General features: G+C 41.0%; 1 protein-coding gene across 1 annotated transcript in view; it reads right to left on the bottom strand.

The window, feature by feature from the left end:
* The window catches only part of cdc73 (cell division cycle 73, Paf1/RNA polymerase II complex component, homolog (S. cerevisiae)), a 338701-nt gene that overhangs the window by 299875 nt on the left and 11896 nt on the right, over positions 1-26930 (bottom strand). Inside the window, exons 2-3 of the mRNA XM_080195857.1 lie at positions 6352-6457; positions 1879-1948 (exon numbers count right to left, since the gene is read on the bottom strand). Of these exons, the coding sequence (XP_080051983.1) occupies positions 1879-1948; positions 6352-6457 (176 nt within the window). The remainder of the gene's footprint in view (positions 1-1878; positions 1949-6351; positions 6458-26930) is intronic.

Genomic DNA, 26930 nt, shown 5'->3' on the forward strand with positions numbered 1-26930 from the left:
CTACCCTCTGTCTTCTATCAGCTAGCCAATGCCTGATCCAAACTGCTAAATCACCCTCAATGCCATGCATCTGCATTTTCTGCAGTAGCCTACCATGGGGAACCTTATCAAACGCTTTGCTAAAATCCACATACACCATGTCAACTGCCTTACCCTTATCTACCTCTTTGGTCACCTTTTCAAAAAGCTCGATAAGGTTTGTGAGGCACGACCTACCCTTCACAAAACCATGTTGACTATCCCTAATCAATTTATTTCTCTCTAGATGATTATAAATCCTATCCTTTATAATTTTTTCCAAAACTTTGCCAACAACAGAAGTAAGGCTCACTGGTCTATAATTCCCAGGATGGTCTCTACTCTCCTTCTTGAACAAAGGGACAACATTTGCTATCCTCCAGTCTTCCAGCACTATACCTGTAGCCAATGATGGCATGAAGATCAAAGCCAAAGGCTCTGCAATCTCCTCCCTCGCCTCCCAGAGAATCCTAGGGTAAATCCCATCCGGCCCAGGGGACTTCTCCATTTTCATATTCTCAAGAATTGCTGACACCTCCTCCTTAAGTATCTCAATCTTGTTTGCCACTTATCAACCAAAGCCCAAAATATTGTCACAGTCATGCTACTTTGGCACCTGCGGAATCGTGAACTGAATTGGAAAAGTGTGCAATCACCAATGAACATCCATACTTCTGACTTTATGATGGATAGAAAATCCATGATGAAGCAGCTGAAGATGGCTGAGCCTAGAACACTACCCTGAAGAACTCCTGTAGCAATGTCCTATGGTTAGATGATTGGCTGCCAATAACCATAATCATCCTCCTTTTTGCCAGATATGACTCCAAACAGTGGAGAGGCTTCCCCTATTATACTCCTCCACCCACCACTGACCTCCATATTTCCTGCTAACTTTGATTTTACTAGGTCTTCTTAATCTCACAATTAGCCAAATGCTTGTGTGATGTCAAGTGCTGTCACACTCATCTCACCTGTGAAATTCAGTTCTTACGTCCATGTATGGACCATCAGACCAAGAAACATCAGTTGCTTTCTTCTGTCAGTTCAGGTTAGGGCCAAAGCTGCAATAGATCTATAACCTAAACTAAACGTCATGTTCAAGGTTGATTACTGCAAATCAGTCCTTGGTCACATGTGGATAATCTTAGGACATCATTAGTTTGATTACACTCAAGATTCTGAAGTTCTAAGTGATCCTTTCCACGCGTTAGATAACTGTAAAGCAGTAGGAATGAATTTTGAACTTTTGAAGTTCCCAGCCAACTGAGTCAGCCGACACAGGAAAGTCTCAGCAGACATTAATGTGTGAACATCAAGATGGGGAAAGAGTCTCAAGTAGATGTGATTTCCCTGTAGCAGAATAACCTGCTGATGATACTATATGGAGTCACACATCAATAACTTGAACAATCTACCAGAAAATGAACTGTTTCTGTTGAAGCAGCAGCAGGGGTGTGCAAAGATTCTTCTCTGTACATGCTCAATAGATTTCATGCAGAGCAAGAGGGCCAGCAGGAGCAACAGAACAAGTAATGGAGCAAAAGTAAACCAAAAATGGAAAGCAACTACATTTTCCTGATCTGATGGTGGAGCATCCTACAGCCACGCTGAGCAGCAACCTCGGCACTCCAGTATTCAACACAAAAACGGTCTACAGGTTCCAAATAATATAAGAATGTAGTATATTTGAATCCTGTAGAAGATCCATTGAGAAGTGTAGCTCTCAGAAATTGATTCTTTCATCTCAAATATCAATAGATGAGGTCTCACTTGCTTTTAAACCTGAATTACTCGCTTTTACTGGAATTTGTCAATATTCAGTCAGGAACATTGACTTTTATAGCATGTCATACTTACGTGTTTCACCATTTAAGTAGCTAAGAAGGTCCTTTCTGTCTGGCCTTCGAACAACAGGAATATTCTCGGTCTATTTTTAAAAAAAATGAAACATAACATTTTTCTTTTAAAATGCCAACGTAAAATACATTGACTTAATCATTTACTATACAAAAGATTCAACTGTGTGCATTATTACAGCAAATACAGGTTTGCTGATGCCTTTCAAAATGAAACTGGTTTATTCCCTTTTTTCATTCCTATACCACATAAAAATACATATTAAAATGAAGGCTTTGAATGCACTGTCTGCCAGATAGACAACAGTATTGCAGGCTCATTCATTCCTACCCTTCAGCTTAATAACTGTGCAACTGGGAAAAATTATGCATCTGAAACTATCGCTAACCACCCCATGAGACTGTGTGAACATCACAATACATTACAAGGGTGGTACATGTAACTAACAATGGATAATATACTTGACATATCAAAGAAATTAATAATAAATCCAAGGACTGGAACTAACTGAGGTTAATGTAAGCAAGCAAACATTATTGGAAAAAAAAGACACCAAAGACTGACAAATCCCCAGGAACTGATGGTTTCCAACACAAGTTTTTAAAAGTAAGATTTGGAAATTGTAGATGCTTTAAGCCACAACGTTCCAAAACTTCCATGATTCAGGAACAGTCCCTTTAGATTAAAAAATTGCAAATGTATTTCTATTAGTTAAAAAGATGAGAGAAGTAATCATAGACCAGTTGTGTAACATTTGTCCTGGGGAAGTTAGGACAGAGTGATTAGACAGCCAACATGAACTTGCAGTAGATTGGTCGAACAAATCAAACTGAATTTTTTGTGGGAGTAACTAAAGAGGGAAACAGCAAACTGGTTCTTGGATGTAATTTATATGGGCTTCCAAAAGCATTCGATAGAGTTCCACACAAGAGACTGTTAGATAACATTAAAATCACAAGAATTAAAGGCAAATTATTGATTTGGTTAGGTGCTGTAAGACAAATGGGACAATGAGATTGTACTTGAATTGGAAGTGGTAACTTGGGCCCCACAAAGATCTGTGCTGGGCCTCAACAATTCACTGGGTTTATCAATGTCTTAGATAACACAAGACAGCCATATATCCTCGATTGCCAAATATACAAAAACTTAGTAAGTAGTGCAAACAGGAGCACAGAGATATTTATAGATTAAATAATTGGGCAGAACCATGGCAAGTAAATTTCAATAGTTATTTTTGGATCACAGGAGGATAGATCCGAATATTAATTAAATGGTGAAAAGCTAGGAAAGTGGAGATTTAGGGTTCATGTAGAAATCATAAAATATTAGATGCAGATACAAAAAATAATCAAGGTTAAAGGAATATTAGTGTTTATAACTAAAAGGCTAGAATTTAAAGTGAAGTTTTGCCACACACAGTTCTGGGCACCACACCTTAAAAGGATACATAAGCATCAGAAGGATTGCAGCACAGATTTGCCTGAATGTATAAGGACTCCAAACATAAGAGGAGATTACATAAACTAAGTTTGTATTCCCTAGAAGGGAGAAATGGGTACAGTGTCATTTGATTCAGCGTTTCAAGATTTTGGAACGAATTGGCAGAGAATTTAGCACAGGCAGATGATCATTATGAGCCAGGGCTTTCAAAGAGATGAGATAGGATTTTTTTCTTATCCAAAGGGTGGTATAAGGGTGGGACAAAAGTCAATTCTATCGTAATTAATAATTTTAAATTTGAGGTCAATATATTTTTGTTACTCAAGGATATAAAAGATATGGAGCCAAAGCAGGTGGATGGATTTGAGACACAAGCAGCCATGAACTTAACTGAATGGCAAAATAAGTTTGACAGGCCAAATCATCTAGCCCAATCCTACACGTAAATGCACCAAATGGCATCTGTACTTGGTGTACAAAGCAGCACCACCTAATCTCCTGATCAGTCCTATTAACTGATCTCAGCCAAGGTTGTGTTGGAGCTTTCCAAATGCTCTCAGTATTGACAGACTTGACAAATGGGACGAAGGAAAGAAACAAGGGCCAGGAACCCTGTACGCAATTATTACTCAGCACTCTGCACTGAAAAAAGTGGACGTGGATGTCATTTTGGTTCAGTTTGGTATGACTTTCAGATGAGGAGACAAGATGGAAGGGAAATTACATAACTTTGCCTCTCATCTTTGGTCATTATTCTTTATTTTCAGAGACCTTCAAAGCAAAAGTTTGTATTTTTCGCAAAGATCCAAATAAAACACATCTACAGTACACTGTCAGAAAATACTGAAAAGCAAATGAGCTCTTTTGATGTTGACCAATTATTGATGCGATTTGTACTAATTAATTCCTTCTTGTACCAATAATTCTGAACTCTGAACCAGTTACTCTGACTTAGTCTCCACTGTCCTGGGATCAAAATCCTGGAAGTCCCTACCAAACAGCACAATGCATATTCTTACATTATAAGGGATTGCAACAGTTCAATAAGGCAGCTTACCTTCACAAGGCCAACTAGGGATGGGCAATAAATGCTGGCGATGCCCACATCTTAAATTAATTTTAAAATCATTCCGTTCTTGTTTCTATCAATGATCAAGCTCTGATCTGTGCTGTTACATGAAATAGTGTGGCATCATAGGCAGCAGAATCGCTCAAAGCATCTCTCAGTTGGGATGGGGAAATTGAGCAGGATTTCCATCCCAGCCAGAGGTGAGGATCTGTGAACAGAACTTTCCTCAATAACAATACACCCTCAATCAAACAACCTGCCAATATTCATCATCAAGGCTCACGTGAAATACTGCTCGAGATGAAGTACCAAAAGGTGGTGGCCAGGGTGCATGCTGCTTTACCCAATGAAGGAATCAAAACATTCAAGTGTTTAGGAGGAAAGTGGGCAAGTTCAATAAAGCAATTACACAGCTCAAGAAAATTTGGACTTAATTCTTCAGTTTTGAAGAACATTACAGATTGATTCCCTTCCCAACATTTTCCTCTATTTTAAAACATATTTCTATCCTTATATTTGAGGATAAATAATCCAAGTATCCAAAAAGAAAAATAACTTCAAATATTTGTTTGTTTATTGTTATTGCCATCCATATTTCCTTTAGTTCCTTTCCTATATCCTGCTTTATGCTTCACCCTTCTCCACCAAAGAAGAAACAACATATCAAAAAATTCTGATGAGCTACTTAAACTTCCACAGGAATAGGAAGAAGAGGGTTGCATATGAACTACTAACAAAATTCCTTCAATTGAATAAAGCAATTACAATGTAAGCCTACGACCAAGCTCGATATGATAACAGTTTTAATGTTTAATAGGCTTCCCATTTGCTTCGTGTTTCTCTCATTCTCTTTTGCTTCCCTATCGTATCACAGCTCAGTATTTTTTTTATCCTTTTGCATTCACACTTCACGCACCCAGTAAAGTACATCTATTTTCACATCAAGCACCAGAAGTTATTCCTTGTAGTTACTTGCACGGTTTAGGCCTAGACATGCTCTGCTTTTCTTGTGGAAAACACTGGTTCAGAATTTCCAAACACTGGAAAAAATGAAGGATATATTCGTTGCTGCAAGCTGCTTGCATTTATATAGTAAAATGCATAAGACACTTCAGAGGAGCATTATCAAACAAAAACTATGCAACGAGGAGGGTATTAAGGCAGATGAACAATAGCTTGATCAAACAGATAGATTTAAAGGACCATCCTAAAGGAGGAGAGAAAACTAATGAGACAGAGAAGTCTATTGTGAGACTCCAGGGTTTTGGAATTAAAACAGAAAATGCTGGAAATATTCGGGTCGTGAACAGTTGTGGAGGGAAAAGAGTAAATGCTTCAGGTTGATGACCTTTCATAACTCTGTTTCGCCCCACAGATTCTGCCTGACTTGAGTATTTTCTGCTTTTGTTTCAGATTTCTAGCATCTACAGTATCCAGAGTTAAAGCCTTGGCAACTGAAGACATAGCGAGCAAATGAGGAACAATTAAAATTGGAAGATGTGCAAGAAGTCAGAGTTGCAAGATTGCAGACATTTCGGAGTGTGGTAGAACCAGTTGAAATTACAAAAATGAGAGGAAAGGCCACAGAGCATTCTGAAAACAACAATGAGAATTATAAAATTGAGCTATTGCTTAATAATAATGCTTACTGCTAATGAAGGCCAGTAAGCACAGGGGTGATGATTAAATAGGAATTGATAAAGTTAGGACACAGCTATTAGAACTTGGAGAGGCTTTAAGTTTTAATTAGGTGGCAAGCATGACACAAGTTCCGAACAAAGTGATGTTCATTCATCTGTATGCCATCAATAATGACTTTACACAGACATCTGTTCGTTCATTTCTGAGCAATGAATTCCCAACAATAACTGTTGCATGTCCCACATGTGAATACACAATTTGAATTTAACATTTTGATCCAAAACCTTATTTTAAATTTACAACAAATGCAGGATACTTACTGCAGCACGCCGCACATATACAGGATGAGAAAGATGCACATTGTTAAGCAGAAATAATATGGAATCCAATGTATAATACTCCCTCGGCTGACCTTCCTTCCCTGTCCTACATAGGAAATAAAACAGAAATCAGTGGAGAAGTACATTTCAAAGTGAAAATTATAACATGTCACAGGGTAAGAAGGTTCCAGATTTATTCAAACTTGTGATTTAACAATTTGTATCGAAAAATTGTATTCAAACTTATAGGATTTCAATATAAGAGACAATAGCAGCCACTATGTATGGGTAGATGCCAAAGTAATCATCATCTACTAAGATGTTGTTGCCATTCTTCCTCATGCAAGGACCCTGATCATTTATAATATTGAACACTTTGAACATTAATGACGCAGATGCAAAGAGTAATGTCAGGGAGCTAAGATCTGACTCCATACTTTTTATAAAGCCTCCTGACTAATTTCTAAAATTTCAAATACCTGAATGAAGACACTTATTAAAATAGCTGAAGCTATGTTTGACTGTGATCCTCAAACAAAACTAGCTAACATGGTAGTTCTGAAGAAATTGATATTTCATTATCTCTAAAGAAATCCTAATAACCCTGCGTGGGCTGTAGAGGCTAAATTCAAAGGGAACTCTAAAGGTTGCCTAAATTTCATCAGTCAAGCCTAGCCAACTGGATCCAATTCACCTGTTAGGACTAAGGTCCTTAGTCCTTCCTTCAGTGCTTAATGGTTGGAACATTAACTATCTCAGGGACCCAGATAAAGGGATTCACACCCTTGGTCAAAGTCAAAGTGGAGAGTCATGTGCCATGACCCCGAGCTGGTAAAACCAGTAACATTGCCTTGTGGTACTAAAAAACCTCAGTCTGCCATTCTTACTATCTGCAAGCAGCACAGAAAAGGGGTTCAGTCCAGGTCTGAATATCTGCCCCCTGCACCTCCGCATCTACAACATTTTTATCAGAAGCTCTGTAACATCATCTACAAGACTAATTCATCTCTGCATGCCTATCTCACAATGGAAGTCATCTCAACTGGAAAAGTGAATAACCTAGCATTGGTTTTTAACCTGCCAACCTCTTTAAAGGAATAAAGTATTTGTCTTTGATTCTGGACCCAAGTGAAAGAATATTTATTTTTTCCGTGGAATCTTTCTTTCTCTATTGCTCTTTTACTGTACAAATGCATAGTGGAAAACGGGTAATGTTACGCCGTTGTTTAAGAAGGGTGCCAGGCAAAAGGCGGGAAATTATAGGCCGGTTAGTTTAACGTCTGTTGTAGGTAAAATGTTAGAATCCGTGATCAAGGAGAAAATAGCGAGGCACCTTGAGGAGAATTGTTTGGTAGAGCAGGCGCAGCACGGTTTCGTTAAGGGGAAGTCATGTCTGACGAATTTATTGGAGTTCTATGAGGATGTGTCTAGGGCGGTGGATAGAGGAGAGCCAGTGGATGTGGTGTTTCTTGATTTTCAGAAGGTGTTTGACAAGGTGCCTCACAAGAGGTTATTACAGAAGGTCAGGGGGCATGGAGTTGGGGGTAGGGTGTTAGCGTGGATAGAGGATTGGTTGTCAAATAGGAGGCAGAGAGTTGGGGTCAATGGGTGCTATTTGGATTGGCGGTTGGTGACTAGTGGAGTGCCCCAGGGGTCGGTGCTGGGGCCTCAGCTATTTACCATTTATATAGATGATCTGGAGGAGGGAACCGAGTGTATGGTGTCGAAATTTGCTGATGACACCAAGATTGGTGGAACGGCAAATTGTGCAGAGGATGTGTAGAGTCTGCAGAAGGATCTAGATAGGCTGGGCGAATGGGCCAGGAACTGGCAAATGGAATTTAATGTTGGCAAATGTGAGGTTGTCCACTTTGGTAGGAATAATGGTAGGAAGGGCTATTACATACGTGGCGAAAAACTGCAGCAGGCGACGGTGCAGAGGAACCTCGGGGTCCTTGTGCATGAGTCACAAAAACTCAGTCTGCAGGTGCAGCAGGTGGTCAGGAAGGCGAATGGGATGTTGGCCTTCATCGCGAGGGGGATTGAATATAAAAGTAGGGAGGTCTTGCTGCAGCTGTATAGGGCACTGGTGAGGCCGCAGCTGGAGTACTGTGTGCAGTTTTGGTCGCCGCACTTACGCAAGGATATTTTGGCCTTGGAGGGAGTGCAGAGGACGTTTACTAGGCTGATTCTGGAGTTGAGGGGGTTGAACTATGAGGAGAGGCTGAGTAGACTGGGCTTGTATTCGTTGGAGTTTAGAAGAATGAGGGGAGATCTCATTGAGACGTATAAGATGTTGAATGGGATGGATAGGATAGAGATGGAGAGGCTCTTCCCGCTCAGAAAGGACAGTAGGACTAGAGGGCACAGCCTCAGGATAAAGGGGGGGCAGTTTAGAACGGAGTTGAGGAGGAACTTCTTCACTCAAAGGGTGGTGAATCTCTGGAATTCTCTGCTCGTTGAAGTGGTGGAGGCTGCCTCGCTCAATATTTTTAAGACGCAGGTTGATAGGTTTTTGATAGGCAAGGGGATTAAGGGTTATGGGGAGAGGGCGGGAATGTGGAACTGAGCCACGACAGTTCAGCCATGATCTTATTGAGTGGCGGGGCAGGCTCGAGGGGCTAGATGGCCTACTCCTGCTCCTATTTCTTATGTTCTTATGGAATGTAGCAACCAACCCCCACCCCCTCTCACTGTGTTTCGAGTGTGTTCAAATAAATTAACCCTCGAGTTTGCTGTGGAGTTACTAATAGGAAATTGGAATCACACCAAAATCATGGGTTGGAAAGCTCACTTCCACTTGTAAAGTTGGAAACAATTCAAAACATCTGGTTGCAGACAGGTGATGGGAGGAGAAATCAAGGCTGTTTAAATTAACCCCCCTCATGTCCATAATAGTAACAACTGCTGCCATTAGAGGTTATAAAAAATTGTTAAAGGAGCATATCATTCTCAAATCAACTCAACATTGGCTGTCAATGAAAAACAACAGTTTTATAACCAAAGGCAACACACTAAGCTTCCATAAGCATTTGCGTCTTCTAAAGGCAGCGACCTGTGTGGAGTAACAGTACTAAAAGCGTCAACCACCACAACTTCATTCATGCTAATAACAATTAACAGACCCACAGAGGAGGATTTAGGAGATATTACCAACACTTGGTCAGAGGTACATTATAAGCACAGGATAAAGGAGGGGAGGGAGGGAAATTTAGGGAGGGAATGCTAGTGCTCAAGAGCCTGGACAATTGAAGGCACAACCACCAAAAATGAAGTGAAGGAAGTAGAGGATGCACAAGGGGTCAGAGCTGGAGGAGCACAGTTCACAAACAGTTCTAAGTCTGGAGGAAGTTAAGACAATGGTGGGGAAACGGGGTCATGGAGGGATGAGAACATGAAGAGAAAAATTTTAAGTTTGAAGTATTGCTGGACTAGAGTCATTGAGACTCAGTGAACAAAGTGGTGATGAGTGAACGGAACATAGAACATAGAACATAGAACATAGAACACTACAGCACAAACAGGCCCTTCGGCCCACAAGTTGCACCGACCACATCACCTACCAACCTACAGACCTATCTATAACCCTCAATCTCATTAAACCCCATATACTCATCCAGAAGTCTTTTAAAAGACCCCAGGGAGTTCGCCTCCACCACCACTGACGGCAGCCGATTCCATTCACTCACCACCCTCTGAGTGAAAAACTTACCCCTAACATCACTTCTGAACCTCCCTCCCCGCACCTTAAATCTGTGTCCTCTCGTAGCGACCATTTCAAACCGGGGAAATAGCCTCTGAGAGTCCACCCTATCTATCCCTCTCAACATTTTGTAAACTTCTATCAGGTCGCCTCTCAACCTTCGTCTCTCCAGGGAAAAGAGTCCCAGCTCCCTCAACCTAACTTCATAAGGCATGCCTCCCAGTCCAGGCAACATCCTTGTAAATCTCCTCTGCACCCTTTCAATAGCTTCTACATCTTTCCTATAGTGAGGCGACCAGAACTGCGCACAATACTCCAAATGAGTTATCATATAAGAAAAAGAATTAGCCTCACTTTCACCAGTTAAACTACTTAAACATGACAAAGCGCAATTTTTAACAGCAAGCTATCTCTGTTGTTCCAATTTATCAGTATTTCCTCACAGACGTAAACCGCTTCTTCAGAACCAGTAAGCAATAAAGACCAATATGCCCACGCGGATGTTGGATTTCCAGACTTTTAACACCTCCGGTCACAGCTCTAGACAAAGGTTTCCAGAGAAAGATATATTCTCAAAAGGCAGAACTTCAGAGTAATAGATCTAGTCTCTCCCCCCTCACCTTGACTCTCTGGTCCCCACCCCGTGACATTCCCTTCAACTCAGGGGAACAGCTGCTCCCTATCCACTCTGTCCATGTCCCTCATAATCTTATACACCTCCATCAGGTCTTCTCTGCTCCAGAGATAACAGCCCGAGTTTGTCCAGCTTCTCCTTATCACTCCCACCCTCTAATCCAGACAGTATTCCTGGGAAACCTCTTCTGCACCCTCTCCAAAGCCGGCACATCCTTCCCTGTGATGTGGTGACCAGAATCAAACGCGAGACTCTCAAGTGCAGCCTGAGCAGAGTTTTATAAAGCAGCAACCTGACATCCAGAAGCAGATGAACAGTCATTCTCTAAACCATTTGTCCTCTGCTCAGACATCACTAATATTCAAAACTCATCAGAGGATTTGTTTCATTTGTCCCTCTCCTCTCAATCTCTGTCTCTGCCCCTCTCTCTTTTTCTCTCTCGGTCTCTCCCTCTCTCTCTGCCTCTCTCTTTCTCTCAACTTTCTCTCTCTTTGCCTGTCTCTCACTGCCTCTCTCCATCGCTGACTCTCTTTCTCTCACTGCCCCTCCGTTTCTCTCTGTCACTGACTCTCTTTCTCTCCGACTTTCTCTCTCTCTGCCTCTCTCTCACTGACCCTCTCTGTCTGTCTCTGACTCTCTTTCTCTCTGACTTTCTCGCTCTCTGCCTCTCTTTCACTGACCCTCTCTGTCTGTCTCTGACTCTTTCTCGCTCTCTGCCTCTCTCTCACTGTCCCTCATGTCTCTGACTCTCTTTTTCTCTCTCTACCCCTCTCTCTCTGTGTCTGGAACAAGCTAACAGAGCTAGTAGTAGAGGCGCGTACAATTTTGTCCTTTAAAAAGCATTAAGACAGTTGCATGGGTAAGATGGGTATTCAGAGATATGATGCAAGTTAGAATTTAGGCAGAGATAATTACAAAAGGAATTTGGAAAGTTACGAGCATTAAAATCAGAACCACAAACCGTTGTGAATGTAGCCCAACCCATCATGCAAACCAGCCTCCCATCCACTGACTGTGTCTACACTTCCCGCTGCCTCAGCAAAGCAGCCAGCATAATTAAGGACCCCACGCAGCTCGGACATTCTCTCTTCCACCTTCTTCTTTTGGGAAAAAGATACAAAAGTCTGAGGTCACATGCCAATCAACTCAATAATAGCTTCTTCCCTGCTGATATCAGACTTTTGAACAGACTTACCTTTCATTAAGTTATCTTTCTTACACCCTAGCCATGACTATAACACTACATTCTGCACTGTTTCGTTTCCTTCTTGATGAATGGTATGTTTTGTCTGTATAGCATGCAAGCACTGCTGCCGCGTGCTCAATTCTGGTCTCAAGTGACTTTGTGGAACAAAGAACAACACAGCACAGGAAACAGGCCCTTCGGCCCTACAAGCCCCCGCCGCCCATTTTAACACTCAGTGAGTGCCTCATTCCAATCCTCCTTCTACATACGACTTTTGTCTACATCTCATGGACTCCACAATAAAGGGGTGCAAATTTAGAGAATTATATTGCGCCAGATTAAGGGAGATCCAATTTAGGGACAATTTATTAACACCAATCAGCCTAGAGGCACGTTTTTGGGGTGTGGGAGGAAACTGGAGCACCCGGAGACAACCCATGCAAGCACGGGGAGAATGTGCAAACACCTACAGACACCGACCCAAGTCGGAGATCCAACCCGGGTCCCTGTAACTGCACAGCAAACAGTGATAGTCACTGAGCTGTTGTGTTGCCTGTCAATTGGTCCAGTTCAAGCGTACAAGCACTAGGCAACTCTTGAAGCAAGATCCCAGAGCAGCCCTCGCACGACCCACCGCGTGTATGCCCCTTGTTGGTCAACAAGGCGGACCAAATCGCCTGCGGATGTAAAAAAGAGGAGTTTGTATGTTCTCCCTGTGTCTGCGTGAGTTTTCTCCGGGGGCTCTGGTTTCCTCCCACAGTCTAAAGATGTGTAGGTTAGGTGGATTGGCCACGCTAAATTGCCCCTCGCATCAGGGGATTAGATGGGTAAATACGTAGGGTTGCAGGGATAGGGCTTGAGTGAGATTGTGGACTCGATGGGTCAAATGACCTTCTACGTTGTTGTTCGTTGTTCGTCCATTGTCATCAATGAGGACCTCGACACCATTAGTCATTCTGAGGCTGGCTGCAGTGTTTCCGAAGATGACCAATCAGGCCAATTCGGGCTCGGAATGTCCTGGCACATATTGGACAGACTTGTGTAGACACTGTGGTTGTTGTGCTGGCGGCTCTGAACTTGCGCAGCTCACGCTTAAGTTGTGCTTCAGCAATACACCTTGCTTCATAAGCTTAACAGCCTTTGTGGATGAGGCAGCGCCAGGTAGGGCGGCTTTGTGCCAGTGTTTCCCAAGTGGTCGTGTCTACGTCAAGCGACTTCAAGGAGGCCTTGTGTGTGTCTTTGAAACATTTCTTCTGCCCTCCATGCAAGCACCTTCCAGCAGAGAGTTCCCCAAAAAGGAGCTTGGGTATGTCAGACATACGGATGATATGACCTGCCCACCGGATCTGCGCTCTCATCAGCAGTGTGTGGACTGATGGTAGACTTGCTCCAGAGAGAACTTCAGTGTCTGGTACTTTGTCTTGCCATTGGTGCGTAATATTCTGTGAAGACAAGTCATGTGGAAATGATTGAGCTGTCTTGCGTGCCTTCAATACACAGACCACATTTCACAGGCATACAGGAAGGTAGTGAATACTGCGGCGCTGTAGACCTTCAGCTTTGATGCTGGGCTGATTCCTCGACATTCCCATACAGTGGAGCACAGTCTACCGAAAGTAGTACTTGCCTTTGCTATTCTGCAGTTAACTTCTGTATCAATGGTCACTGCTTGGAAGAGGGTGCTACCAAGATAAGTGAACTGTTCCGCTGCCTATAGTTTCTGCCTTTTGATTGTGATTATGCGTTCGGTGTATGGTGCATGGGAAGCAGGCTGGTGCATGACTTCTACGTTGTAGAGATTCTATGATCCCAAGATAATAACCTGTGGCATTTTACCATGTATGTGAAACCTTCTATAATCAGCATAAGAATTTTAAGATATAGACTCTGCTCTCACGTATCTATTAATGATGCAGTGCAATACGTTTGCCAAACAATGGCCATTAATCCTCCGCTGACGACAGATAATGGATCAGCTTCATAACCAAATGTTTCTATTTCCTACTATGACTACCTGCTCATGTAATTTGCAATTATAATTACCTTTTAATGTAATAAATCTGAATATTTTAATATAGTGCCACAATGTTTGCTTCCACTGTCCTGCAGTTTGCTATGTCCACCTCTAATTTTTTTTCCATGTGGCCTGTTCACTTGAATGAACAATCCCTTTTTAAAAAAAAACAGCCTCACACCTCATGATATCTTGAAGGAAATCATTTGCAAGCAGCCTGTGTGATACCTTCCAAGTAGCACACACACCAAATTGACTCAAAATACAGAAAGCAAATACCTGTGGTTAATGTCATTTAATCGGACTGACAAGTATTTGATGATGCCCAAGGAATTGGAGCACTGTCCAATTCTGAGCACCACATTTTAGTAAGGATGTTAAAGTTTCACAGTGGATGGAGAGAAGATTAGCCAGAATGGCAACAGCAATGTAGGACTTTGGCTTCCGGGAGAAAGAAACTGGGATTATTCTTCTTGAAGCAGAGGTTAAGAGGTGATTAAATAGAAGGCTCCAAAATTATGAAAGAATAGGATATAGAGAAAAACAATTTCCACTGACAGGAGGGCAAATAACCAGAGGGCATAAATTTAAGACAATTATGGAAGAAAATTCAAAAATAAGCCTCAAATTAAATAGCTAAAAAGAAAAAATCTGTAGGGCCACATGAAAAAGCACGGATTTGGACCAATGGAAACACTAGAATATAAACACTACATGATTCTATTCTGTGAATAAAATTTAATTCCACCCTCCAAAAGAAACAGATGTGAAAGACTCAAATGATATAAAACTGCTACAAGTAGGTAAGGCCTCAAAGTTAGAAATTTGGAGTGCAAACCTGCAAATTACACATGTAGAGAATCTGGAAGTGGAGTGACATACTAATTTCCATGATAAAGCATTGTTACTTGTCTTACTTTTGCACTGCAGTTTCCAATTAGTATATGGTGAACCCTGGACTAACTTAAGTAACAGAACAGTCTACCTCTGATGACAGGCACTGTTGTTAGTTAATGGATAACTTTCTAGTGCTCTGCACTCCCAAGTAAATTTTCAATATCATTGTGTACTTTAAGTGGTAAATGCTTCTTTATTTCAAATCGCCAATTCATTAGTAGATCCTAGCTTTAAATACACTCCACTTGTCCTTGCAGTAATATATTTATTTTTTATGTTTTTTAACCATCTTAAATATTTTCTGCTAATTTATTTGGCCATTGTTCAAATTGACATCTTTTGTCAATTTAATCTGGGAAAGGTCATTTTCTCACTAGAATTTGTTTTTTTCCAATCAAACATCAGCCCATTTGACTTTTCCTTTCCCTGATTAAAATAAATCAAGTTACAAGGTGGTCAATTCTTTCCCCAAATGTTTCACTACTGTTAACATGCCTATGTATGACCTCTTTTGTTGAAACAGCAGCACAATCATCCTGCCAAAATAACAATGAACTTCACCATTGTTAACGTGTAAATTCATTAAGCGATTTGAGGCAAAAAAATTGTGAATTGTAAATCATCATAAGCTGCTAGGCAATGTGTCTTGCTCTGTTGTGCCGCAAAAATGGCAGTTTAAACCTTCCTGTGAATTTCAAGAAATAGTTACTTTGCATTCATAGCTAATTAAACTCACCAGAAAAGTTAGAGTTGATAATTAAATATGTAAATATCTTCTAAATGACAATATTTATGTTTCTGCAATGTCACTCAACTTCCCTGGCCAGACAGGAAATAACTATTACTGCAGATTGCTGAGATTGCTTCCCTTCAATAACCACCCACCCCACCCAAAAGAAAATCGATCTAATCTTCCTTTCTTTATTTATTTCCCTTTCTGTACTAAATTTGACTCTATCAACAAAAAATTTTCAAGAATGGGCAAAATAAAACAAATGCCTCTCACTTCCTCACTAAAAACTTTGTTTAATTTGACCTACGAAAATTAGGACAACGATGATATTTTACTTTCTATTGCTAACATACACCTCTCTAAACTACCCAAAATATCTTAATTTTCAATTTTTTTGACTTTGTTCAAAATTACACTAATCTCAGTATCCAGTTTAATTTAAATCAATTCTACTTCATCTATCTCTAGTGCTGTATACATAATTAATAATCCAGCCTCAGCTACAGACATGTTTCCATTACTACTGCTATCATTTTCTACCTGTAATCAAGGATTCAGGTTCTTCATATGTATTTCTTAGCACTTGTGTAATGCACATGCTGGTTTGGCTTGGCAACTTCTCTTTTTATTACATTGCCATGTTTTTTTTCCCAAATTGATGCTTTTAAGAACATAAGAAATAGGAGCAGGAGTAGGCCATCTAGCCCTTCGAGCCCGCCCCGCCATTCAATAAGATCATGGCTGATCTGTCGTATCTCAGTTCCACATTCCCGCCCTCTCCCCATAACCCTTAATCCCCTCGCTTATCAAAAACCCATCAACCCGCGTCTTAAAAATATTTAGCTAGGCAGCCTCCACCACCTCAACGGGCAGAGAATTCCAGAGATTCACTACCCTTTGAGTGAAGAAGTTCCTCCTCAACTCCGTTCTAAACCGCCGCCCCCCCCCCCCCTCTATCTTGAGGCTGTGCTCCCTAGTCCTTTCTGAGCGGGAAGAGTCTCTCCACCTTTTGAGTTGGCATGTCTCAGTGGAGATTGGTTGAAGACCCATGATGTTGCTCACACGTCACAGATCCCAGTAGAAGCTGCACTGCTCGATCAGACTCCTAACGATAGCAAGTTGCCACTCAAAAGCTATTACCAGTGCCATTCGTTCACTGTCAGGATATAATAATGGCAACCAGCTGTGAAGGCTTCACCTGAGCTTCTGTTTTAAATGTATACATATGAATACACTTTGCATAATATCAAATAGCACCAGTAATAAGAATGCAGACCCCTGACTTAACAGCCATTATTAGATCGAACTAGTCTCATTCCCCATTCCACTCTGCTTCAACCACTGGGCAATTTAAGTTTTATTTTAAAACAATCTTGATGTCTCCTCGGTGCCAATTCATGAACATTTACAGACCTTGTTCAAGTGCAAATGAGTTATTTGATCAAGTGTGCAGTAAAAAGGTCTGTATTTTGCCTTTTTTTTAGTGTAATGTATGTTGTAGTAATACGGAGGAGTGTTGGCTCACCGATTCTTGTTTGAGGAACAAACAAGATTAAATTAATATTTTCACAAGAAGTTTCCTCCATCAGTTACATTCAATCGACATTAATACTTTTAGAAAAATAGTAATCCTATTTCTATGCACCCATTACAAATGCACACTTTTCATATAAGCTACTATGCAACCAAACCAACTGCAATTACATAGTTACTCAAAAATAATTTTAACACAAAGTCCAAATATTGGTCAACAAACTTTATTTTGCAGAATGCAATTCAGTAAAAGTTAATACTAACAGTGCAACACCACAGACAGTTTTTCAGTTCTGACACTACCAAATTGAAAGCCAATAATCTCAAGGATGTCATCACAGAATGTGTGAGATACTATGACTGCAGGTCTCCTGATAGAAGCAGCTATTCACAAAATATAAAATCAAACAAATATAGTTGAAACTTTATCCCAAGTGCTTTGTAAGAAGTCACCTAAATGGTACAGATTCAGAAAAAAATCTAATAGCTCAAGATTAGACAACCATGAGGCACATTGGTCCATCAGCAGCAGCAGAATAGTATCTCACCAGCATCTAGAACCAAGATGTGCTGAGAAGAAACTGGCAGAGTTTGAGTTGAAATGCTATTATTTCAAAACTGAAACTAAAGTGCATCCTCAGCTCACATCCATAAAGATATAATTTCTAGTAAGTATGTCTATCATATTCAAATCACCTTTGTGATACTACTGCAAAATCTTAAACAGGTCGGTTATCTGAACAAGTACCAGATGACTATCAACAACTATCATTTAACCCCGTATGAATATTAAGGGAAGGGACAAAAAAAAGACTATGGAGGAGGAACAACAGAGATGATCAAAATTCTCAAAAATATTGACTTACAGATAGTCATTTATTTTAACTTTAAAAAGCATATTGGCTTTAGGTAAAGGAATAGTTGGGAGAGAACCAAGTTCTTCAGTACAGAATTGCAAAATACACTTCCTAATACCATCTTCGTTGTACCCACTCCCCGCATGCCCAAAATTCTCCCCTATAATCCATTTCTCACCTGAAGGCACCAACTCTTGTTTTGGTTAAGCTCCAGAGTGTTACGTTTGTGCATTCTTCCAGTGATTTGTTGACTTTTGGAATCAACATTTACAAGGCACACATTCCAGCAGAAGCCACTGAAACGTTATCAGGAATAGTATCCCTAGCTTATTTTCTTTCCTCTTTCAACATTCACAGACAGAGGCCAAGTGTAGCATTTTGAGAGTCCTAACTGCTGTCTGGTTGAAGTCAGCTAAGTAAGAAGTCTCACAACACCAGGTCAGCTAACCCATTATATACTGAAAATAAAAATCAGCACCAAATGGTTTGCATGGAAGAGGACTAAACATAAGAACATAAGAACATAAGAAATAGGAGCAGGAGTAGGCCATCTAGCCCTTCGAGCCTGCCCCGCCATTCAATAAGATCATGGCTGATCTGTTGTGGCTCAGTTCCACTTTCCCGCCCTCTCCCCATAACCCTTAATCCCCTCTCTTATCAAGAACCCATCAACCCGCTTCTTAAAAATATTTAGCGAGGCAGCCTCCACCACTTCAACGGGCAGAGAATTCCAGAGATTCACCACCCTTTGAGTGAAGAAGTTCCTCCTCAACTCCGTTCTAAACCGCCTCCCCTTTATCTTGAGGCTGTGCCCCCTAGTCCTACTGTCTTTTTTGAGCGGGAAGAGTCTCTCCACCTCTATCCTATCCATCCCATTCATCATCTTATACGTCTCAATGAGATCTCCCCTCATTCTTCTAAACTCTAACGAGTACAAGCCTAGTTTATTCAGCCTCTCCTCATAGCTCAATCCCCTCAACTCCGGTATCAGCCTAGTAAACCTCCTCTGCACTCCCTCCAGGGCCAAAATATCCTTGCGCAGGTGCGGCGCCCAAAACTGCACACAGTACTCCAGCTGCGGCCTCACCAATGCCCTATACAGCTGCAGCAAGACCTCCCTACTTTTATATTCAATCCCCCTCGCTATGAAGGCCAGCATCCCATTCGCCTTCCTGACCACCTGCTGCACCTGCAAGCTGGGTTTTTGCGACTCATGCACAAGGACCCCGAGGTCCCTCTGCACCGTCGCCTGCTGCAGTTTTTCGCCACGTAAGTAATAGTCCTTCCTACCATTCTTCCTACCAAAGTGGACCACCTCACACTTGCCAACATTAAATTCCATTTGCCATTTCCTGGCCCATTCGCCCAGCCTATCTAGATCCTTCTGCAGACTCTCCACACCCTCCGCACAATTTGCCTTTCCCCCAATCTTGGTGTCATCAGCAAATTTCGACACCCTGCACTCGGTTCCCTCCTCCAGATCATCTATATAAATGGTAAATAGCTGAGGCCCCAGCACCGACCCCTGGGGCACCCCACTAGTCACCAACCGCCAATCCGAATAGCACCCATTGACCCCCACTCTCTGCCTCCTATTTGACAACCAATCCTCTATCCACGCTAACACCCTACCCCCAACTCCATGTCCCCTGACCTTCTGCAATAACCTCTTGTGAGGTACCTTGTCAAACGCCTTCTGAAAATCCAGAAAGACCACATCCACCGGCTCTCCTCTATCCACTGCCCTAGACACATCCTCATAGAACTCCAGTAAATTTGTCAGACACGACTTCCCTTTAATGAAACCGTGTTGCGTCCGCCCTATCAAGCAATTCCCTTCAAGATGCCTCGCAATTTCCTCCTTAATGACGGATTCTAACATTTTACCTACCACAGACGTTAAACTAACCGGCCTATAATTCCCCGCCTTTTGCCTGGCACCCTTCTTAAACAACGGCGTAACATTAGCCGTTTTCCAATCTTCCGGCACTTCCCCGGAATCCAGCGACGTCTGGAAAATAACCACCAAGGCATCCACTATAACCTCCGCCATTTCTTTCAGAACCCTCGGATGCATTCCATCCGGTCCTGGGGACTTGTCCACAATCAGCCCCTCCAGTCTGTCGAGCACCACCTCTCTAGTAACCGTAATGTCATTAAGACCCTCCATTCCTACCACCTTTCCATCTCTAACACCCAGCAAATTATTCACGTCCTCCTCCGTGAAGACAGAAACAAAAAAGTTATTCAAGACCTTAGCCATATCCCCATCCCCTACCACTAGCTCCCCTTTCTCATCCTCTAACAGATTTGTAAAAATCAAGAACTCACCCAAAAGCATTTAAACATTTTCTGCCTTTATTCGAATGGCCAATTAAGTAACCTAAATGTCACAACTGCCATATGATGAGAATGAAGTAATTCAAAACTTGTTTTGGTATTTCAATAAAATACACTAAAAACAGTATAAACATTCTACATTTACCTCTGTTATAATTCACTGCTCATTTACTGAGCAAAGGGGGTATCCGGAACCAGTCTTTTAACATTGGTGTATCACACATGACCAAGAGGACACAGGCACAGATACACACCTCCTCATCCCATAACAGGTAGAAACCAGTTTTTATACATATTAAAACTAATGCCCTCACCTTTCCCCAGTTAGTAACAGCTGTTCTCACTTCACAAGAGCATGTACTTGTAACAGGATTGCAACAAAACAGCCTCCATTATCAATGGCAAATAGGTCAACAAATATACTTCCTACTTCAGACTTTTCAGTAACTTCAAGATGCAGCCAAAAATAACTTATAAAAAAGTGGCTTTGCTTTTCCCAAAAGTCAGAAAAAGATTTGGTACATTTACTTCTTACGGTTGATCTCAAAGTTCTCTTTCGACGCAAGTACCCTAGTAACTATAGCGCAGCAGACAGCAATAGTGCTCAAATGGCCTGTTTTATTTGGAATCCCATATTCACTCAATTTTACTACACGAACCGATGTTTGTATAGTAATAAGAAGAAAAACATCCTAAATTCCTCATAAATATCATCTTGAAATTTAAGATTGTGTCCCTTTGTAGATTCATTTGCCAGAGGAAATATCCTCCCTATGCTTCCAATTTCAATATCACAAATGACCACACTTGAAGTAGTGCGGAAAGTTCTAATGCCATGGTAGAGGAGTACAAAAAAGATTTACAAGGATGATATCAAAACTGAGGTTATACCCATTAGCAAAGGAATAACAGACTCTTGTCTCTTGAAAAGTCAAGACTGGGAGGTGACCTAATAGAGGCCTTTAAAATTCTGACCAAGTTTGACAAAGCAAACACAGACAGTGTTCCTACCTTGGAGAAAAAACTAGATGTAATCAATATTGAATATTCAAGAAATCAAATAGGGAATTCAAAGAAAACTTCTTCACCAGGAAGTGGTGATAATGTGAAACTCGTTACCACAGAGCAGTCAGGGCAAGTGGCAGAGATGCATTTGAGGATGCTAGATAAGCTTATGAGGCAGAACAGAAATACAGGCAGTCCTCAACTTTACAATATTCAAGGTACAATGAGCAGCACTTAAGAAAATTAAAAGTTCACACCATGTTTCAAATTTAAGTCAGTTTTACTTTACAATGCCAACTTTTACATTTTTGTAAACATGAATCATAAATTTGATACATTTTGAATGAACTTGGGGAAGCTGTGAAATCTCCCATAGAAACACCAAGCCCCCTGCACCCTTCACTCAGCAGGCAGGTTGCTACCCTGCCTGGTTACAACCAGAAACAGGAAAACTGTTGTTGAAAACTGTGAAATGAGGCTGCAACCTGGTGGCAAAAATCCTGTCTTGCCCCAGTGGTTGATCTTCCGTTGATAACAACAGGATTTTCGTGCCTGCGGTCTAAAGAGTTTTGCTCAGCCAGCTACAGAGAGCTCTTGTGACCCACTGGCAGAGGTCTGAATGCATCAGGATGGCCGTCTAAGGGAAAATTAGGCCACAATTTTTTAATATTCCAACATCGATTCCAACATCTCAACATTCATGACATGGTTTCCGAGAACAAATTGGGTTGTACATTCCAAGGACTGCCTATAGAGGATTATGATGGATAGATCTAGATGAAGAACGGGATGAGGCTCAAATGGAGTATTGAAATGAGGATACAGATCAAGCTGTTATAATTACAAATTGCCATGATTTTCAACTACCTTCTGCTTATTTGATGAAACATACTTCAGAAGTATGGATTTTTATACATTTTTCCTTTTAATATGAATTTTAGGTACCATACTTTATAAACGTTTGCACGAGCTCCTGTTAAACAAAGAGTTAGCTTGATTATTGCTATGAAGAGTTGTTTGCGTTAATTAAATTTGGAATGTCACATGATGATTAGGGATAAAACGTTGTACCATAGAATGAATCATAGGTTAATTCAAGAGTTATCTGCATTAATTAGATTTGGGATGTCACATGATAATTAGGAATAAAATGTTGTAGGAAAATAGATATTTATAGAATCAAAGAACAAGTTCAAATTCAAGAGTGATTAAATGGAAATGAGAACAATTTAAAATAATCGAGTCTGTGAAATGTAGTTTACCAATAAGAGTCAGGAAAATGGTTCAAAGTCACTAGGTTGTTTGCGTTTTTGGTTGTATTATTATAATTGTGTTACCAAAGGTGTTACCAAAGGACAATTTAGGACTCTAACTCATCTACATGTCTCAGATTTAATTAATTATAGTTCAGGATGCAGCTGTCTATGTATCAACGGCCCACTGATGAACCTGTGAATGATGTATCAACGGTCTACTGATGCAACCGTGAATACTGTATTGATAATATTAATGTATATCAATATTGACATGTTATGAATGGCACAAGGCAATTTTTTTTTTAAAACCAGGCCGCTGTTGACATTGGAACTAAAATTGGAAAAAGTAAAATTTAACATGCATCAGACTACATTGCTCATATACAAGTTGAACGAAGCTGTTGTTGACAGTAAATATCAGTTGTTCCAAGAAGTGACCTCATCCATCTGTCCAAAAACAACATTCACTATCAACTGAAAAAAAAAATCACAATTGTTAACTGGCTCATTAAGAGTTATACCACACTGATCAATTTGAGATTTGGTACATGTCCGAATATGCACCAGCTGATAATGGTTATAGTGTCCTTTGATTCTGACTGTTTTGTAGAAAAGCAATATTATATCATCTATCCATCATTAACTGACACTCAAGGGATTGTATATCATGGTTGTATAAAAATACACTGCAGCAGATCAACGAGTTCTATATGAGGTATAACATCTTCTGAAGGATCTTGAATTTACAATGGGAACAGCAACTTACTCCCCTTCCAGATACGTACAAGTGGTGGACTATATATTTGTTCTCTGGACACTGACCGTCTTCACATCCATTCAGTAGTACTGCGAATGCACAAAACACTTTCATTTTCACTTGTACTACAATTAACAAAGGAGAAAGTGGTCAGGTTGTACTGAGGATTATTTGTTCAGTTGGCTTGCACTTAACCCAAATAAATCAAAACAAATAGATGACTGGGAGGTACAACTTATTGAACAGCTCTGGTCACCAACCACAGCCCCCAAAATGTCATCCAAGCTGACATGCTATATGGGAGAGATGCAGGACACCGTCACCAGGCTATTCATCTGATACCCAACTGTTAGGGTATGAAAGAACACAAGTTCAAGGTGAGATGCAGGAGGTTTAGGGGCCACGTGAGGAAAAACTTTTTTATCCAGAAGGTGGTAAGGTGGGTTAACTCACATTCTTTAAAAATAAACCTGGGTGAGCACTTGGTACGTCACAGCGTTCAAGGCTATGGGTCAAGTGTTGGTAAATGGGATTAAGTCAGTAGGTTAGGTGACTGTCGTGTTGGTATAGACTTGATGAGTTGAAGGGCTTCTTCTGCACTGTATAATTCTGAGTGCATTCCTGAAGCATCGTGTCAAAGACGAAAGAGTTGAAGGACAGCATTTCCCCCTTTTAATGGCAGGAAAGCAGACAAATTAAGTCCAGCCACTTTCAGAAGTCAGGGGGAAGATAGTAGGTCTGCAATCTGGATAGCAGAACTGGACCTTGAGGTAGTGGGTTGGTTGGGGGAAGGAAGTTTCCAGGAATTAGAAACGTATTTAATTCTTCTAGCTTTTCCTGGATAACTATTGCTATAAAAGATAGTCAGAGCCATCCAAAGTTTCTGATTTAAATCAGATCGTCCAATTGCAACGCACTGTAGATGTATCTACACCAGAGGAACTCCTGAAGCTTGAGGAGGAAGCACAACACCAACTTCTCAAGGATAATTAGGAATGGGCAATAAATGCTGGCCAAGCCCTCAACAACCACATCCCACAAATGAATAAAAAAAACCTCCACGATCAAAAGTCATGAACATTAACCCATAATCCAACAAATCAAGATCAGCTCAAGAATCATTAATGAAAGTTAAACTTCTTTGGCTGAAACAGCCCTTTGATCACGTTGCAAACCATCAAACCAATACTGTTCATTAGACTGTTCAAATCTATCTTCTGATCAGTAAGAGATACTCATAACTCTACACTAGAAACCCAGGTTCAAATATTACTTGACCACAAAGTCCAGATTAGCAAATAATTGCAATTCTGAGGTGTCACTGTCTGGTTAAAATAATTCAACCAAGGGTCCGTTTACCTGCCCAGCCAAACATCAAATACCTCTTGAGGCAGCAAGCACCTCAAAACAAGCCAAATAAATTATTTTTCTGCAGCTTCAATCCTCAAAAGCAGCAAACACAACATTCCAGACCACACAATTTTCTTTCAATTCTATGAAAATTGAATATTGTTTTTGAGTGTATACTTCTCTGTGCATATTCATGAAAATTATATTTATACTATGAATATGACACTTTTAAATCATTAAATTTACCTAGGTAATTTTTTTTTCTTTCCTTGGATGCTGGCTAGGTTAGTATTTGTTATCCATCCGTAACCGTCTCAAGAGGTAGTGGTGAGACACTTCTTTGAATGACTACATCCAGGGTGCTGCTCAGAAGCCAAGTGTCAGGATTCTGACACAGCCACAGTGAAGGAACAGTGGTGTAGTTCCAAGTCAGGATGGTGTATGGGCTTGGAGTGAACTTTCAGGCGATAGCATTTCTACGCACGTGTCTGCTGTCTTTATCCTTCTAGATGGTAGAGGTTACAGATTTGAACAGTGCTGTTGAAAGATCCTTGACAAGTTTCTGCAACGTATCTTGTACATGGTACACAATGCTGACACAGTGTGCTGGAGGGAGCGAGTGTTTAAGATGGTGGGTGGAGTGTGAATCCAGCAGACTGCTGTGTCCTGGATGGTGCTGAGCTTCTCTAATACTTTTGACATGCACCCAGGCAAATGGTGGATAGAGTCCATCACACTCCAGACATGCACTCTGTAGATGATGGTCAGATTCTGGGGAGTCAGAAGGTGAGTTACTCTCCACTGAATTCCCAGCCCTTGACCTGCTTTTGTAATAACAGTATTTATAAAATTGGTCCATTTCAGTTTCTGCTCAATGATAATCCCCAGGATGTGGGAGATTCAGTGATGGCAACGCCATTGAATAGCATGGGCAATGGTTAAATTCTCTCTCTTGTTGGAGCTGGTCATTGGCTGGCACATGTGGTGCAAATGTTACTTTCCACTCATCAGGCCAAGCCTGAATGCTGATCAGCTGCGTAAGGATGCATACAACTTTGGCATCTGTGGAATCATAAACAGCATAAATAATTGTGCAATCATCTATAGACATCCACATTTCTGATCTTATAATGGAGGGAAGTTCATTGATGAAGCAGCTGAAGATTGCTGGGTCTGAGGATCTCCTGCAGCAATGTCATGGAACTGAGATAATTGACCTCCAACAACCACAATCATCTCCCTTTGTGCAAGGTATAAGTCCAACCAGCAAAGAGATTTTCTCCAATTCCCACTGACTTCAGTTTTACTCGGACTCCTTGATTGCCCATGGTCAAATGCTGCCTTTACGTCACTCTCACCTCTTAAGTTCACGTCTTATGATTGTTGGACTAAATCACAATGAGGGCAGGAGTCAAACGGAGCATCAGTGAGGAAGTTATTACTAAGAAAGTACTGCTTGATAGCGCAGTCAGCAACCTCTTTCATCACTGTGATGATCAAGAGTAGACTGATGGGGCAGTAATTGGCCAGACTGAATTTGTCCTACCTTGCGTACACATGGCATTCCAGGGCAATTTTCCATTCACACTTCAGACATGCACTCTGTAGATGATGGTCAGATTCTGGGGAGTCAGGAGGTGAGTTACTCTCCACTGAATTCCCAGCCCTTGACCTGCTTTTGTAATAACAGTATTTATATAATTGGTCCATTTCAGTTTCTGCTCAAGTAGATGCCAATACTCAGCTGCACTGGAACTTGGCTAGTTCTGGAAGAAAAACGTCTTAAAAATAATTGCCAGCATCGTGTCAGGGAATTTCTAGATATCATGTGCAATGACTCAAAATGGCTGAAGACTGGCATTTGTGATGCTGGGGATTTCCCTAGAAAGCCAAGATGGACCATCCACTTGGCACATCAGATTGAAGATTGATGCAAATGCTTCAGCTGCAGCTTTTGCGCTTGTGTCTGCCTCACCCATCAGTGACGATAGACGATAGGGATACACTAACCTCCAGTTAGCTATTTTGTTATTCACTACAACTCACAACTGCATATAGTAGGAACAGTAGGCCATTCAGGCTCGAGCCTGCTTTGCCATTTAATATTATTGCTGACAGTGACCTCAAATCTGCATCCCACCTATCCGATAACCTATTCCCCCTCATTCCATCTCCATTATAAATGGGTGACCCCCTATTTTTAAGCAGTGTTCTCTAGTTCTAGACTCTCCCAATCAATTACTCTTCTAAACTTCAGTGGATACAAGCCTAATATGGATAAAAGAGCGAAACTTGACGTAACAGTGATATAACA

This window comes from Carcharhinus amblyrhynchos, chromosome 9, assembly GCF_965287045.1.
Source record: "Carcharhinus amblyrhynchos chromosome 9, sCarAmb.v2.hapA, whole genome shotgun sequence".
NCBI lineage: Eukaryota > Metazoa > Chordata > Chondrichthyes > Carcharhiniformes > Carcharhinidae > Carcharhinus > Carcharhinus amblyrhynchos.